This window comes from Chrysemys picta, chromosome 4, assembly GCF_011386835.1.
Source record: "Chrysemys picta bellii isolate R12L10 chromosome 4, ASM1138683v2, whole genome shotgun sequence".
Lineage (NCBI taxonomy): Eukaryota > Metazoa > Chordata > Testudines > Emydidae > Chrysemys > Chrysemys picta.
Genome location: NC_088794.1, coordinates 114,245,100 through 114,261,499, shown reverse-complemented (window position 1 = coordinate 114,261,499; position 16,400 = coordinate 114,245,100). Strand labels below are relative to the sequence as shown.

The window sequence follows — 16,400 nt, the reverse complement described above, 5'->3', positions numbered from 1 at the left end:
CCAGAACCTGCTTTCACAGGCTAACTGGAATCAGGTACAACTTCTACTCCAGTGCACCACTACCACTGGTATTCGTACAATGCCATAGCTGTGTGCTACACTCTGCAGGAAGATAAGGGAGAGGTCCCTGTCCCCAGCAGCTTGCAGTCTAAATTAGACAGATCGCCAGAAACAAATGATCCCAGACAATGGAAGCTGCAGGGAATGTAGTCTGGCAGTGGTACGCTGAAGGGAAGGGGAAGAGCTCTCGGGGAAGCATTGTTCCCAAGATATAATGCTGTGATTTTTCTTCTACCATTTGCTGTGTTTTGCCTTTAACCACAGGAGAAAGTGACTGGGATGTGTCGAGGTGCAGAGCGCTGACAGTAGGAAAATGGCGAAGAAGGATATTATAATTAGACTTGACACAATGGTAAAAAAAAATGTGCTGCCAAGAAAAACCCTTCATTGGCCCATGGGGAGGTGGATGGGATGGGATCTAACAAGGCTCTGCTAGCTCTGTCCTCTATGATTCTAAGGCTCCAGGTGTAGAAGGCACCATGGAAAAAAAGTTATAGACATTGATACACACTATGGCTAGCTTCTTAGCTGTATTAGGGCAACTTTGCACAGCTGCCTTACCCAGTCCCTGGAGGATCTTCCTAGTGTACGGCTGGTACAGCCCTTCCCATCAATGATTCTCTGCTGGCATGGCCTCTTCGGGGCCAAAGGCAGCTAGCATAGCCTAGAGCAGCTTTCAGACTGCGGAGGGACACCTGGTTGTTGCAAATCAGCAAAGACTGGGGTGGTCTAGGGCCGTCTTTGCACCCCTCCCTGGGCAGGTTTGCATCTCCCAGACCACAAACCAGCCTCTGACCTTATCTGTTGATTAGCTGAGTGGCATATGCAATGAGATCTCAAAGGAATTTTCGACATATATTTCAATTCAACAAACTTCCTCTCCTGCCCCTGTTTGCACCCTCTTCCTCACACAATCACGTGGCAACAAATAAATAAATAAAAAAATCAAACCATCTCTTCCCCACCAACCACCCATGAAACAAAAATACGACAAACAGTCTGAGCTCTAAATGATTGTCTCATTGAGCAGTTTACCTCTGCCCCTGGCTTCTGTCATCTCCCCTCCGTACCTCTCTCCATACAGGCTGTTGCCATTTCTTGTTATTCTATCAGTCTAATGTAGGGTGAAATCCTGCCTTCACTGGCAAGAGCCATGCTGGAATGTGCCTGGTGCAGGGGTACCAGCCAAGTATCTGCTCCAAGAGCCATAGCATTGGCCAGATCAGGGCAGGTACCAGCCACACTGCAGGGTGGGTTGTATTTCACTGTTCCTCTGAATACGTCAGTTGTGTCACCTGCCAACTGGGTAGGAATTCTCTGCTGCCACCCAGGTGTGCTGGGGAAAGGCTGCCTGGACTCAGGGAGGTTGCACCAGCATAACAGAGCTCATTTTGGTTCTCTGTATTTATTGGTCACCAGCCACCAAAATCAAATTAGAGGCAGGTTGGTAAGTGAAAGTTTCCTTTGTAAAGTAATACAGAGTGACTAGACTGCACTGACTATGACAGGACACTGCAGGCAGTGAAGGGTCTTGGAGGGTGAGCTTGGCCCAGTCCCATCATGCTGAAAGAGCAGTTGGTTCCCTACAATAGTTTTCTTTCCATGTTTTTGTTCAAATGTCAATAATAGCACTCTGTGGGGTGCACGTTTAGGCCAAATGCTGCACCGCTTAGGGCAGCAATACATGAAAAGATGCACAGGTACAATCGATATCACATGCCTAGGAGCAACACCACATGACAGTGTCGCCTCCTAGGCTTGCAGTACATGACATAAGCACATAATCTGCTGTACATCATTGCCCTGGTGCATGCAGTATCAAGTATAACCAGGCACCTTGCGGTGTCATCTTACACCTTACATCTTACACTGATGCCAGTTTCGGCTGTATAGTTGTCAGCTTCTCACCCAGACATCTCTGTGGCTTATTCCTCGCTGCCCTTTATGCATGCTCTCTCTCTCTCTCTCTCTATATATATATATATATATATTGTGTGTGTGTGAATATATCCATGTCTATACAATCTGTATTTGGTTGCAACCCTCTCCTCTCCACCCTTTGTATGGCATCTGCATTCTTCGATTGTAAGCACATCGGGTCAGGGAATCTTTCCAGGTTTTTCATAGCACCTAGTACAACAGAGCCCTGATCATGGCTGGAACCTCTGAGTGCTACTGTGCTATAAACGCTACTCATAAAGTGTGTGGTTCTGCTAGATAATGCATGCCTCAGGGCAACTCCACGGAGGAAAGCAATGCATGCCTCAGGCGAGGAGGTAATAGCACACAGCTCAGGTATATTGGGAGGAACGACACTAAAGATCAAGGATAATTTTTTCAGCAGGGTCCAAATGATTTAGGAGCCTAAGTCCCATTTTCAAAAGTGAGTTTGGCCCAGATCCTTAAAGTACTTAGTGATTGCTCCACTCAGCACTGCACTGCCTAACCTCTAGGTGGAATTTTCAGCCCTGAGCTAGGTGCCCAGGCTCCCCATACAATTCCTGGGGAGATTTAGGTGCCTAAGGAAGGGCTTTTCAGAAGTCAGCCACCTGAGTGGGGGGCTGCCTAAGCTAGCCAGGAGTAAAATGCCAAGGAGAGCGGGTGGGGAAAAGAGAGAAGTTTAGGCTCCTAAGTGGCTGAGCTGGTGTGCCTGGCTGATAGGCCTCCTGCCTCTTGGGATCCTCAGCTGCAAGCCCCACTCCTGAAGGTAAGTACCTACACCAAGTCAGCAGCTTAGGTACCCCATACCCTACCAGCTGAAAATATCTCTCGCTTTCTCTCTCTCTTGCTCACACTCAATACCTTTCTGGTGCTCGCCCTGCATTTGCCTGTACCCCCAGCTGCCCCTGGCCTGCCTCTGGCCCTCCTGATGTGGTGGCTAGCAGGTGACAGGTGTTAGGCATGCTCTGTACATGCCCATGGGATCAGACCCTGCTGGCAAGATAGGCATTCCCCTGAGTTTGAGAATCTAGGTATGGGGCCACTGGGGCTTTGGCTTGAGCTAAGGCTCCAAGCAGCTCGTTAGCCACTGGGATGGATTTGGCATTTAGGCAAATGTTGACTGGTGGAAACTTAGGTGCCTGGGGACTCAGACGGGTTTGGCAGCAGCTTTGAAAATGTCAGTGGCAGGTAATGGTGGACTTAGGCACTGGAGTACCTTTAAGGATCTGGGCCTTAGGCTGCTGAGTGTCTGCCACCTTTGAAAATGGAACCTAGTAGGCACTTTTGAAAATTTTACCCAAGTGCCTTTAACTGGCTCAGAAGAGCAGCTATCTAGCATAATTCCACCCCTGCTTGGAGCGCAGTCTTGCTTGCATAAAAGGGTTTTAGTTGGCTAACAGCATGTAGCTATATGGGTCTGGACATCTCTGCAGAGCTGGGACCTTCACCAGCATGTCAGATGTCTCCTTTCCCAATAAAAGAAGAACAGGAGTACTTGTGGCACCTTAGAGACTAACAAATTTATTAGAGCATAAGCTTTCGTGGACTACAGCCCACTTCTTCGGATGCATCCGAAGAAGTGGGCTGTAGTCCACGAAAGCTTATGCTCTAATAAATTTGTTAGTCTCTAAGGTGCCACAAGTACTCCTGTTCTTCTTTTTGCGGATACAGACTAACACGGCTGCTACTCTGAATCCTTTCCCAATATCCATTTTGTGGAAGTACTGAATAGAATCCTGATGTGGGAAGAGCAGATGGAGGGGGGGGGAATGGAAGTCAGATCTATTAAGCTCTCCAAAGGCCCCTAAAATAAATGTCATTTGCGGAGTGCCTGGTGCAGACATGAAGCTCTTTTTCTGAAACAAGAGCTATATGCCACTAATGGAAGCAGGACACCAGGTTTGCTGGTGCAGTGGTCCAGTTCACTATGGCAGCAGACTAGATACCAAACTAGACAGCTCAATGATCCACACAGAGTGGGGGAAACCGGACCAGGTAACCTAATAATGTGTTCAAGTATGCCAAGAGGCAGGAGATTGGACTAGCTAGGCCAATAGTCTGATCTGTTATGGCAGGAAGCTGACATACCAGACTAGATGGACCAATGGTGTGGCTCCAGTATATAAAATCTAAATTCCTTCAATGGTAGGTAGTCAGGGTGTGGGTGACACAGACATCAAAGTGTTACTGGCCAGGGCTCCTGCTCTAAAGGGCATGGAGTTTGTTTGTTTTTAAGCACAGGGGTATTTTAGAGAAAGAAAAATTGTTTTTCAGTCTCTTTCTTCATTTGGATGCTTAGAAAAGTGATATTTCTGGCACGGGCTAGAGGCAGAATACTCTATAAATACAAAACCATTAAATCCCATGCAGCAGCAACCTGATCGGGGCTGCCTTTTAATTTCCTGACATGAGCTGGCCACTAACCCAATTACCCAGAATTCCCAGAGGAGTCCTCATCCTTCCCAGGAAGCACCGAGACAGACCAAGCATGCTGCATGGATTCCAGCTGAGCTTTCACTGAAATCAAATATCATTTAGGAAACACATGGTCTGAAAACAAGGATGGGAGCAGGAGGTGGAGGAGGGAGGTTTCTGGAAACACTTTGCTCTACTGAGAGATGCTGAAACTTAAACAGAAAAGAGACACCCCAGATTTGGTTACTCTGCTGAAAGCGAGCGTTACTGTTTATCCAGCTTTCTGGGGCTTTGTGCAGGATGAACCCAGGGTTATTAAATGGAAGTGGATTGAGATCATTGATGCCTGCTATCTCCTCTTTAGTTACAGGACCACCATATTCTATTCACATCATGAGAGATGTGGGTTGGCCACGGGTGAGAAGTGAGTTCATTTCTGTTACAAACACTGTGGGGCACCTGCCATTCCATGCAGCTGGTTGGGGCGGGAACAGCAAAATGGAGGCTAAACCTGAGTAAAGTGCCATTGTCTACAGGACTTCACAGCTCACAGACTGGGTTCACAGAAAGGTGGTCAGGTTGCAAGGGACAGTTGTTTCGGGTGAGAGATGAGTTTGATTTCCCTATCTGTGGAATCTCAGGTCTTCTCATCACTAGAAGTGAACAGTGACCACTTCCTAAATACACTGACATGCAGAGGCTTGGAGAGCAAAAAGATTGAGTTGGTATAAGGTTGGAAGGTCCTAGGACTGAGACCATTCCCATGGCAGTTGGAAATGTGTTGGGAAGATACACAGTTAACAGAAAGGATAGTTGGGTCAATTCTGTGGTCATTGTTTTCTTCCCATTCATATTTTATTTCATTACCTGGCCCCACAATGGTGGTACTCAGGTACTCTGGTGATGAGTGCACAAGAAAGAGATTAGATTAGGCAGATAGGAGTCCAAGAGCTTGTGAGATCTCCAATAGAAAGAATTTGGACGTACTGTTGAATTTTAACATTTTTTGTCATGTCCTTTGGAAATGCACGAGTGTGACAAGCAGCAAAAGGTAGCAAAGGAAAGGCTCATTCTGGAATCTCAATACCTGGGATTTCTGTACCATGGAAGTTCCAGTTCTTGGGAGAATGGAATCTGTAGAGAGGAAAATAAATCATATCCCATTTCTGCCAAGTCAAAGTGTCTTGTGGGAGTCTCTTATTGTTGATGAGAGTCCCTCTTCTGCTCCTGAAGGCCCAGCCTCTTCTTTCCTCTATGAAAAGAACCTTCTTTGCATTCGTCGGTCTCACCACATCCCATCTCACAGAGAAACACAAGTTGCACAGTCATTGGGGGAGTCCTCAGAATCCTGATACTTTCCTGCACCAATAGCATTGCAAGAAGAACACTTCCCTTCCCAGACATTCTAAGTATGGAGAATCTTTACAGAGCAACAGCTCTTGCCCTAGGATGGAAGTTCCCATTCCTGCCTTTATTACTCTAGTTCTTATGGGTAAAATGCTGGAAAATCTGGGAGACTAAAGTTGTTGTCTGCTTTATGCAACAGCTGAACGCTCCTTTGCCTGAGGGGGAAGTTTCCCTCATACTATACCTGCCAGGTGAGACAGCATACAGGTTCCTGCAGTGGCCATGGAGTCACCAGATCAGAAGGGGCATCTGACAAACCTCATCCTAGTACCAATCTGCAATTCCCCAGAGTACCAGGTTTAGTTTGAACAGATTTCAGATCCTTTTATGGAATCATTTTTCCTGAACTACCAGCTTCAGAAACTGCCCCTCCTGAGTAACTTACTCTCAGTCCTTTAGAAGCTGCGTTTTTAGCAAATTTGAGGCTGGCAAAATGTGTGTAATTAACATCTGCTGAGAGCAAAGCACCTCTGTTTATCCACAGAATAATGGGTACAGCATGAGCAGTGTTAGTGCTAATCCCCACCCGTGGTCTTCCGGGACCATTTCTAGAGTGCGAGGGGTTCCTGGCTCCATCGCTCAATCAATATTTGGCTTCTTTGCTGAGAGTGCCAGTGTAAGAGCCAGTTAGTACCAACTGTAATGACAGTTTTTACCAGTCCCCGAGGAACTGGATGGAGGCCACTAGCTTATTTCAAAGACTTGCTCCCCGTCCTTACAGCGAGCGGGGACTCCAAAGAGATGAGTCTCAGCACACTGCTTTCAGGGAGCAGGAGATGGCTAAGTCTTAGCAACATAAAACACATTCTTACTGCTTCAGTTGAGAAAGAAAACAGCAAGAATGCAGGATGTGCTCTCCATGGCCAGCCGGCCAGCCAGCAAAGCATGGCAGGATTATTAGAGGGCTGTGCACTTTTGGTGACCCCTCCTCTTTCCCCCACCCCACCCATGTGCTTTGTGAGGGGATCTGGCACTCCTGACTTCAGAGCATTTTTCCCTTCAGAGTTGCTCTGGCTCCTATTAGATGTGTGAAATGCTGCTGCAGAAATGCAGTGGAGCTAAAAGCAGCATCGAGGGAGCAGGCACTGAAAGGACGGAGCCTTTGGAAGATTAAACAGTTTCTCTTTCAAAGTGAAAAGTGACTGACTGGGCTGAGCCTTGGTAGCCTGCCAGGAGTGTGCCAAGCTGCAATGGGAATAAGAGGCACCAACACAAAACTGTGAGCAGTGGCAGCCACCTGCTGTTTATGCAAGGATTCCCTGCGGGGAAAGGTCTCAGCAGGATATCACAAAGGGCTGAATGCCCACACAAGGAGGAAGGAAAGGCTTGTGTCAGAGAACTCCTAGGGCCACTCTGCTCAAAAAGCTGCCGTGAGCTCGCCTAGTGTGGGGCTGCAGGGTGTCTTTGTTGTGCCCTCAATACTTCTGGCAACATCTAGCGCCTCTCCTTCTTCGCTTTGCTCACTTGTCTGTGGTTGAGGCTTCCAGTGATCCCAGCGAACAGGCTTCCTCCCACTCCCTTTCCCCTCAACAAGGGATTTTCCCAGGGGGAACTTAACATCCAGCTGCTTCTCACTGGCCATACATCATCCCCCTTCCCATGTCTCATAGCTGCTCGCGCTATTTATGTTTAAACAAAGGATTGGCACCCTCTTCTCCTGTTGGCTCCTTCAGGGAAAACTGACACCGCAGTCATTTCCATACCCTATGAGGTAACAAACATAGGATTATGACCTCAGTGCAGTATCAGAAAGATGGAGAAGTTGGGCTGGGAGATCTTATCCAATCAGCTTCCATCTGGAACCAATCCCCCTTTCTCTGAACCCATTTACATGAACATTGTCTGAAATTACATCCCTCTCCTCCACTTTTAGACAAAGAAACTGTGAGCATGACTGAAAAACTATTAGAAAAGAGAAACACAACAGCTGACTGAGGGATGAGTAGCAAAGGCTTATTCTCCCCATAGCTGATACGGCACAGACAGGGATTAGAAGAGTCACATCTGCAGCACTCCAGAGATCCACAAATCCATGATCAGAAGGTAGCAAAGTATAAGCACTTAGGGCAAGACTGTGCTGTAACCACTGCCTGTGTTGGAGTGGGATAAGGAGGAGTTACATTCCAGCGATTGCGTGTCTGAGATAGACAATGCTGGTGGGGGCGCACAGTCCTGAACATCCCCCCACTTTTGCAAGCAGCAGCATATGTTCTCCCTTTACAGGCCCAGTTCCACTGTCCTGTGCGTGGGGTACACCGGAATCTGTACCAGTTTGCTCTAGATTCCCCAGTCTTTGCACAGTAGGAACAGATGGACCAGGATTGTGCCCGGCCCTGCACAGGGGTGCAGGATGGAGATGGTGAACGGTTCTCAACCACTGTCCCCTGATGTCATTCAGGTAGGAACACCGAACAGTACGGCACAAGTAGCACAGATTTCCCAGGTTACATGCCTTTCTCTAGAGGCACCAGCTCTGGCAGTTAGGTAGAATTTCAGGTCCACGCAGCCTTGGCTTCTCTACTGAGACTGCCAACAAGAGGGCCAATTAGTACTAACTGGGGTAAGCTCTAGATGGAAAGAGTGAGATTCACAGGCAAGAAAGCCATAAAAAGCAAATGCTTTAGGTATAGGAGCCAGATGTGCTCTGCACAGAGAGCTTTCTGCACCATGTTCTGCCCAGGTTGTATTCTCCCTAGCAAGTCTCCCATGCTCTGCCGCATCACGCTGGGAGAACTTGAGATGTCAAAGCTCCGGTGCCTGTGCAACTCCCTGGTTGCAGCCCATTGATCAAGGCTCTCTTAAAGAAAGTGGCCTGGGGATATCTGAGAAACCTATTGATCTCTCACTCAACTCCCTTCCTGCCTGTTTCTCATTCACTTTCTGCCATAACAAACCCACACTGCTGTGCTCATCCCAGGGATAGTCTTGCTGTGTCTTAAAGGGGCACTGTCATATCAATGCATCCTACTGGATCATTCCATCTTCACCTGATACGGGGGGAGCATGTGTACTCCTGCTCATGCCCACACATACCAACTGTGGTCTGAGCCTGCTCCAATGCAAATCATGCCATGGATCCCAACAGAAGCAGACTCAGAATTATTACCAGCTTTCTTCATGTCACCTCTACATATTGTCCCCAGACATCCCCTCTGGCTTAACCCAAGTGCTGAGCAGGCAGGAAGGTATAAATATGTAATACAATTCATTACAAATAATACTTTCCCCCTCTATAGAACCTGCTGCTCAAATATCTCAAAGCACCTGATCTAAATATTAACCAATGCAGTCTCCCACCTCTCCAGTGAGAATGGTCAGTGTCTTTACACTGAACCAAATAATAGGCCCACGGCCATTGGAGACTAGAACCAGGGTCCTGACTCCCTGGCCTTTTGCTTTAACCATTAGACTATCTGCAGTCTCTAGTGCCCACCTCGTTTCCTGGCAGCAGGGGGGGAGAAATGTGTTAACAATCTTTTGAAAGGGGTAAACACCAAGAAGAGAGAGGGGGCATTACTTGGTGTGATATAAGGGAGTGGGGAGAACTAGGAATAATTAGATGAAATCATTAAAAGGAAGGAAACTTAGTGTGAGTATCCAGATACACTTCTTCACAGTGAGCTCTTCAAGAAATCAGAGCAATCTCTCCAGGGAAACCCTGCTACTTGGGACTTGAAAAACTAGACTGGACAAAGCACTAGAAAATGTACAGAAGGAAACAATCCTGCACTGGCTGGGAGATGGAGTGGATGATCTAATAGAATCACGGAAATCAGAGATCGGAAAGACCAATGAACCTTTTATAATCTAAATCCTCTGTCAATTCTGCATTTTTGAGCAGAAAGTCAAACAATTATGGATTTCCTCTTTCCAGAAACTCCTGACTCTGTGGAGGTCACGTACCATAAAACCATTTTTCTCTCTTTTTGGATTTTGCTTTTAAAAATGTGTATTGATTGAATTCTATATAATAATACATTGTATTTCCACAGGACTTTACGTAAGTTAACTAATCAATCCACAGAATCCCCCTGCAAACCAAGTCAGTATGATCCTTATTTTACAGATGGGGAAACTGAAGAACTGAGTGGAAAAGCATGCCTTAACTCTCCCAGCAAGTCTGTGTCAAAACCAGGAGTAGAAACCAGGAATCCTGGATACCAGATCTGTTTTCAGATCACTCAACCAGTCGCCTCCTCCCTGGTGTAGATTATTATATGCACATATATTATAATACAGTTGAGCTACCTTTATATTACATATCTAAAATATTACAGGTCCAGTCATAGATCCACTGATGTCAGTAGCAAAACTCCCATTGATTTTCATGATGCAGTGCCAGTCCCTATAAGAACAACAGTAAGGAACTCTGCCACTAAAGCTGTTTGGTAGTATAAGGCACGACAGCAAATAAGTGTCAATAACATGAAATAGCACAAGAGGATACTTCATTCTCTGCAATACTGAATGCAGAGGACCAGGTATCAAGGGGGTCAACCCCTACCCCAAAAGTAGGTGCATCCCTCTTAGAAACAGACTGATGTATCCTTCAGACTGCATCACTTTCTAAGGCAAGGCCATGGAGGGTCAGACAGTACACTGGTCACACCCTCACAAAGTCAGTCACTGGAGAGCTATGGTAGGAAGACATCTAGCCCCAGACATTACACATCCATCAAAGAACAGGCAAGGGTTTAAAATCTAATCTACATTCCTAACAGCACTGGCTGCCATCAGCCTGTCTCCCAAGAGATGAGCAGCAGCACCCTACAACAAAGCAACACACCCTCCTGGCAAGAGCTTACAATTCATCACTGGCTCATAAGATGGTGTGGCTGGAAGTGAGCAGTGTGAAGTGCTGGCATCCTTGGCTCAAGCGTGCTGGACCTGCACAGACGACTGCCGGCTGTTGTTCACTGGGGATAGGCTGAAGCCGCTGTGCTTTGTCAGGTACAGCAATGCAGAGAGTTACAAGCAGTGCCTCTCCTCCCTTCCTCTCCCAGAGGGAACTTGGGGAAATGAAGCTTTAAAGTCAATCCATAAGAATGTGTTTAATTGCCACTGAATTCCCAGTGGCTCACCTTGAACAGACAAGGATGAGGGAAAAGCGCACCACAAGAAAGAAGCCAAGTGCTGCTCAGAGAACACTGCGCAGATCAATAGGCTGAGAGAGGAGAGACAGGCTGAGCATGTGGGGGAGAGGGACCCACCTGCTCAGGGACAAAGGTCTCTTCCCCACCACTTTCTTAAAGCCTCCCCTCAGGATGGAATAGCTGTCAGACCCTCCCTGCACTCTGTGACAGGTCTTCATGCCAACTGCACCCTCTCCTACAAACAACCCAACCTGTTCATTATTAACAGCAATAATTCACTCTTCCCTCCAGTTGTACAGGTATTAGTACAGTTACTCAGCCGAGTCACCGGAGGAGGGAGGGATATGCCCCCATCTGAGGTTCTTTTAGAAAGGGGAATGTACACTATCATGGGTCAGGTTCTCACTGATTGTCAGATTTGCAGCTCCATACAAAATATAACATAAGGACCCTGCCCTTTGGAGACCGAGGCCTGGTCTACACTGGGGCGGGGGTGGGTGGTGGTGGTGGGGTGTCGATCTAAGTTATGTACTTAGATCTACTTACCAGGGTGTCTTCACCGTGGCAGGCCAACTGCTGACGCTCCCCCATGAACTCCGCCTGCGCCTCTCACTCCAGTGGAGTACCAGACTCAACGGGAGAGCGCTCGGCGGTCCATTTATCGCGTCTTCACTAGACACGATGTATCGACCCCCGCTGGATCGATCGCTCCTGAGGTAAGCGTAGACATGCCCTGAAACAAGTCCTCAAAGAGCCACATCTTCCCACTTAGCAGAAACAGATTGTTGTCCTTCCTGAGTTCTTTGTAATGGCTGCACCTTGGGAAAGCCAGGGAGGCCCCCGTGCAGTCAGTCTGGAGGCTGCTACGAGGCCTGGCCCAGGTTCAGAGGCAGTGAGAGGTCCCGAGACCCCAGTACCCGTTCTCTTACCTTCTTTCAGCATCCCCACTTTGAGGCATTTCATGAAGCGACAGGCCTGACAGGACTTGCGCCTCCGTTTCGTGATCTCACACTCATTGGTGGCTGGGCAGCTGTATTCAATGTTCCCTGCAATCAAACGCAGAGAAGGTCACTCAAGAGGCCTTGTTCCCTCTAACAGCAGGATTCACTATCATGGCCAGATTACAATGCCTCCTGCCTGCACTGGATAATACCCATTATGCCCCCTGCACCACCCACATGGGTGCTGTCCATTCATTCATTCATTCATTCACTCACACACTATGGGACTGTGACTGGTTGATGACGACTCCATCTGTGAAAATGTTTGGGGTAACCACACAGACTGGGCTCCTTTGTTAGAAAAGCAAAATGAAAACTTTAAATAAAAAGCCATACTTGCAGGTGGAATTAGAGTAGAAGCCCAGCTGGGGGGGTGCTGAGCCTTCAGCCATGTAGCATCTCTGAGATGCACTGCTTACCAGTCTAATCAATGCACCTGGCATTATTATTGGCACATATCCCTTACTGTTATAACGTGTCCCCAGAAGCCAACCCATGGGGAGTGTTCCATTTGCTGCCCTAGTCTCAGCCTTTCCTGTGATCATAGAATCATAGAATATCAGGGTTGGAAGGGACCGCAGGAGGTCACCTAGTCCAACCCCCTGCTCATTGTGATTATTGTGTTTCCTTCAGGGCTTTGGGACTCTTGCTGATCTTTCCCACCTTTTGTTTCTGGGGAGCAGGGAGCTGGAGAAGGGACTTTTTTCTTCACTGTCTCACACACTCTGACTCTAAGGGCTTATGATCTGGCACATTACAATGAGATAGCAGGGGCAGGGAAGTTGCTCGGTCTGGAGTAGGACATTCCTGTGGAATACCCCGGGTTTGGTTAACGGAAGGATAATGCAAACCTTTCTGGTTTCACTTGATGTGCCACTGATGTCTTCTGATCTTGTCTTTGAATTTATTTGGAGTTCAAATGAACCCCAAACACAAAGTCAAATTCATCCAAAAATACTGATTTTTTTCCTGGTTTTGGTCAAAATCACAAGGAGAAACATTTCCAATGTTTTCCCCTGGAAACTATAAACTGAATGCATATCTCCTGAAACTTGGACACTGGACTTGGCAAAAGGTGCATGGCCCTCAGCAAACCTGGCCAAAGACTCTGGTTTCTTAATGAAAACAGAACCTGGTTTTGTTATAAACAGGGACCTCTCCTGAGGACTCTGCTCCAAAGAGGGATGGAGACTTCCTACTGCATTTAAGGGATATTGACCCCATCTGTTCCTACCTCTAGCCCCTGAGCTCAGCACACAGAGCCCCCGTGTTTCCAGGTGCACCTCTCACGGTCCTCTTTTAGGTCACCTCCCCCTCCAGCTGCCAGGGGTCTGGTTCACCACTTGCAAGACCCAAGGGCAAAGAAAGCATCCCAATTTTATTTCTGGCCACATAGCACACTATCATGAAGCAAGAACACAACCTCAGACGCGGGTACAATGACCTGACATGAGGATGTAAGTGTCGTAATGCCAGGTCACAGCATCGCAGAACAATTTTTTTAACCCTACTGTTAAAGACAGTAACAAATGGGGCTGTCTCACCTCCTGCCAACCATTCTTCAGAAGATACTTCTGGTCAGCATTGTTCAGTATAAGGGGTGAAGAGAGGGGGTTGGAAATCTAAGCAATCTTGATAGTGATACATCAACAACAATAATGTATTTAAGGAAGGCAGGCAGCTTTGCATCAGGACTCCCAGATTCTATACTCAGTTTTGTGGGGGGAGTTTGTTCTGGTGGGCTAGAGTGGAAATTGAGATTTAGGACTCCTGGGTTCCATTGGTAGCCCTGGGAAGGAGTACTCATTTAGTGTTAGAGCAGAGGGGAGAGGGAGTCAGGACTCCTGGATTCTAGAACCACATCAGGGAGGGAGAGTTTGATTTAGTGGGGTTGGAGCAGAAGTCTGGGAGTTAGGACTCCTGGGTTCTGTTTCTGGTTTTGCAGTGGACGTGTGTGATCTTCGACAAGTCCCTTCACCCCTCTGTATAGTGGGGATGCTCTAATACCCACCTATTGTATGGGTCTGGGGTGAGGGGTGAAGTTTAGTTAAACCAACCTCATGTAAAGCCCATTGAAAATCTGAGTTGAAGAGGGCTAAAAATGGGCACAGAAGGGAAATTCAAACTGAAGGATTCACCAGCTGTTTATCTCACAATGTTATGTGGGAGAATTTCAGCCCCACACTGGTGACATGGGGCCAGGAGCACTGTAAGCCCCAAAGGTACAAAGACTTGATGTCTGCATGCAGTATGTAGAGCTTTCACCTTCAGATTCTTGTCTTGTAAGCCCTGCACCCTGACAGTGATCTCCAGCATCACTGTTAAATTCTCAGCCATCGCCCATCTGCGTGTTCGCGGCACTGCCATCACACAGTTGGATCCGAGACACAGACACTGTGCGGAAATGGAGAGAGCTGCACAAGCCACTTCCATTCAGTCTATACCTCAGCATTGTACAGCACCTGAATTTCAATAGCCAGCTAAGTATCAAATCTCTGAAAGCTGGAAATTGAGATTCAGGCTTGGTCCCAAGGTAATAAATGAACTCCCACTTCTTTTCCTGTACATCCAGTAAGCCACAGACCGGAGAGTGCAGAGTCCCTGCCCTCAGGGCTGCACAGCCGCTGTGTCCCACGTGTGAGGAGATGGAGCAGTAACACCCCAAAGGAGAAGAACGTGGCAGATTCATTCTTTCAGGGGGTTTCCTGTCTTCCTGTTTCCAAGCCTCTCTTTCACAAGCAAAACCCCAGCCCTCCCAAATGAGGCCCCACCTCCTGCTAAAAGGCCCACAGCACCATAGTGTTATAGGATTTCAGCAGTCACCTCAGGAGGCAGCAACACTGCACTATGCTGCTATGAAGTTTGTGAGTCCTTACATCAAAACTTTGCATCAGTGGAAGGCCAGGGCTCATCACATTGCAGCTCAAGGTCATCACAGATAGATTGAGGCAAAGGTTAAGGCAAAGGTTCCACCGCTTCACATCACCCCCAATTTGAGGAGCCAATTATCATATAAGAAACTGGGACTGTCCCATGAAGATACCCCGAGAAAGCTCTGACACTGTCAGAGGGAGTACTACTAGTTTGTAAATGTACAGTCTGTATGCAAGAGCCAGTGGCTCCCCACAGTCAGTACAACAGCCACCGCAGGGTGAAAGGAGGGTGCTCATCTCTCAGACCGACCCTTAAGGATGGGAATGCAGTAGTCCCTTGCATAGCGGATCCTTCATTTCCTGGCTTCTCTTTTAATTCTATCCATGCTTCTGTGCCCCTTTCTTCCCTGCCGCACACCTTGCATCATAATTTACACCAGTGCAAAGTATTAAGCCAGGACAGCATTTTATATCCACTTTGCACAGGTGCAAGCATGCAAGCCCCTGGAGAATCAGACTCAATATGTCTCCTTCATGCCAGTTCACCCCAGTGTAAAACTCCATTTACTTCTGTGGAATTACACCAGATGTCACTTGGCCCAAATGTGTTCTCTGCTGTAAACAGGACAAAGTGCAGGGAAGATACCTTTGCCTAAAATGGCTCTTCATTTTGGGGGGAAGCGAGGAGGACACCACAGAGGAGAGAAAGACACAGTCAGCGTTAGCCAAGCAAAACTCATCCAAGAAAAGCTACTGTCTTCAAAACTTTAGCAAAGTTCTTGGACTTTTTTTTTTTCCTCTCAATTTCTTTTATGGGTCCTGCGGCTGGCTGCCAGCATAACTGAGCTGCTCACGCTGGCTTGTAATTTCTGTAAGTGCCCTGTGATAAAGTGATGAGATTAACTCATCGGAATTCCGGCAGCCTCCCGCTGGCTTGCGGTCACGCTGCCAGCTCAGTCACCACAGACTGGGTGCTCTGGGGAAGGCTAAAAGAACTTGATTCTCTGCGACAGCCAGCGGAGGAGGCTGTGCGTGTCAATGAGCAGCTGCAGGGGTGCGTGTTTGTTCCTGCATGTGAGTCTGTATCTGCATGTGTTTGAATTCGTGGTGAGTGTGTGCGCCCCGTGTGTGTTTAATATTATATGAGCCAGAAGGGAAGAGTAGAAGATGGGTTAACCTAAGCTCCCAAGAAACTGTGTTCTGAAGAGTCTCTCATTACAGGGGCTTTCCTCACTTTAGAACAGTATTTACCTCTGATCCAAACAGATCTGCACATTATTTACATCATAAATTACTTATGAAACTAAAAAGGCAGGAGAGGCAGTGTTGTTTAGTGATTAGAGCAGGACTCTTTGGTTCAGTTCCTCGCTCTGCCATAGACTCGCTAGGGTGGCATGATGCCACTCCTCGGTCCCCTAGAGCATGGGAAGTGGGAAGCAGGATTTCCCATCAGGATTGGTCTCACGTCCATTTCGGATCACAACACTTGTTCTTCCTTTATTCCGTTTCTCATAACATTACAGAAGTTTCCTCTCATTTTCTTTCTTTAATCAGAAATAGCTTCAAAATGGCCTAAATATAAGAGATTACTTTAGCAGACAAATTATTTT

The 16,400-nt window shown here is 47.4% G+C and overlaps 1 protein-coding gene across 5 annotated transcripts in view; it reads right to left on the bottom strand.

The window, feature by feature from the left end:
* The window catches only part of ESRRB (estrogen related receptor beta), a 159,171-nt gene that overhangs the window by 29,425 nt on the left and 113,346 nt on the right, over nucleotides 1-16,400 (bottom strand). For all 5 annotated transcript variants that reach the window (XM_065595577.1, XM_065595578.1, XM_042858545.2 and 2 more), the window contains one exon: nucleotides 11,846-11,962. In XM_065595577.1, coding sequence (XP_065451649.1) covers nucleotides 11,846-11,962 — 117 coding nt within the window. The remainder of the gene's footprint in view (nucleotides 1-11,845; nucleotides 11,963-16,400) is intronic.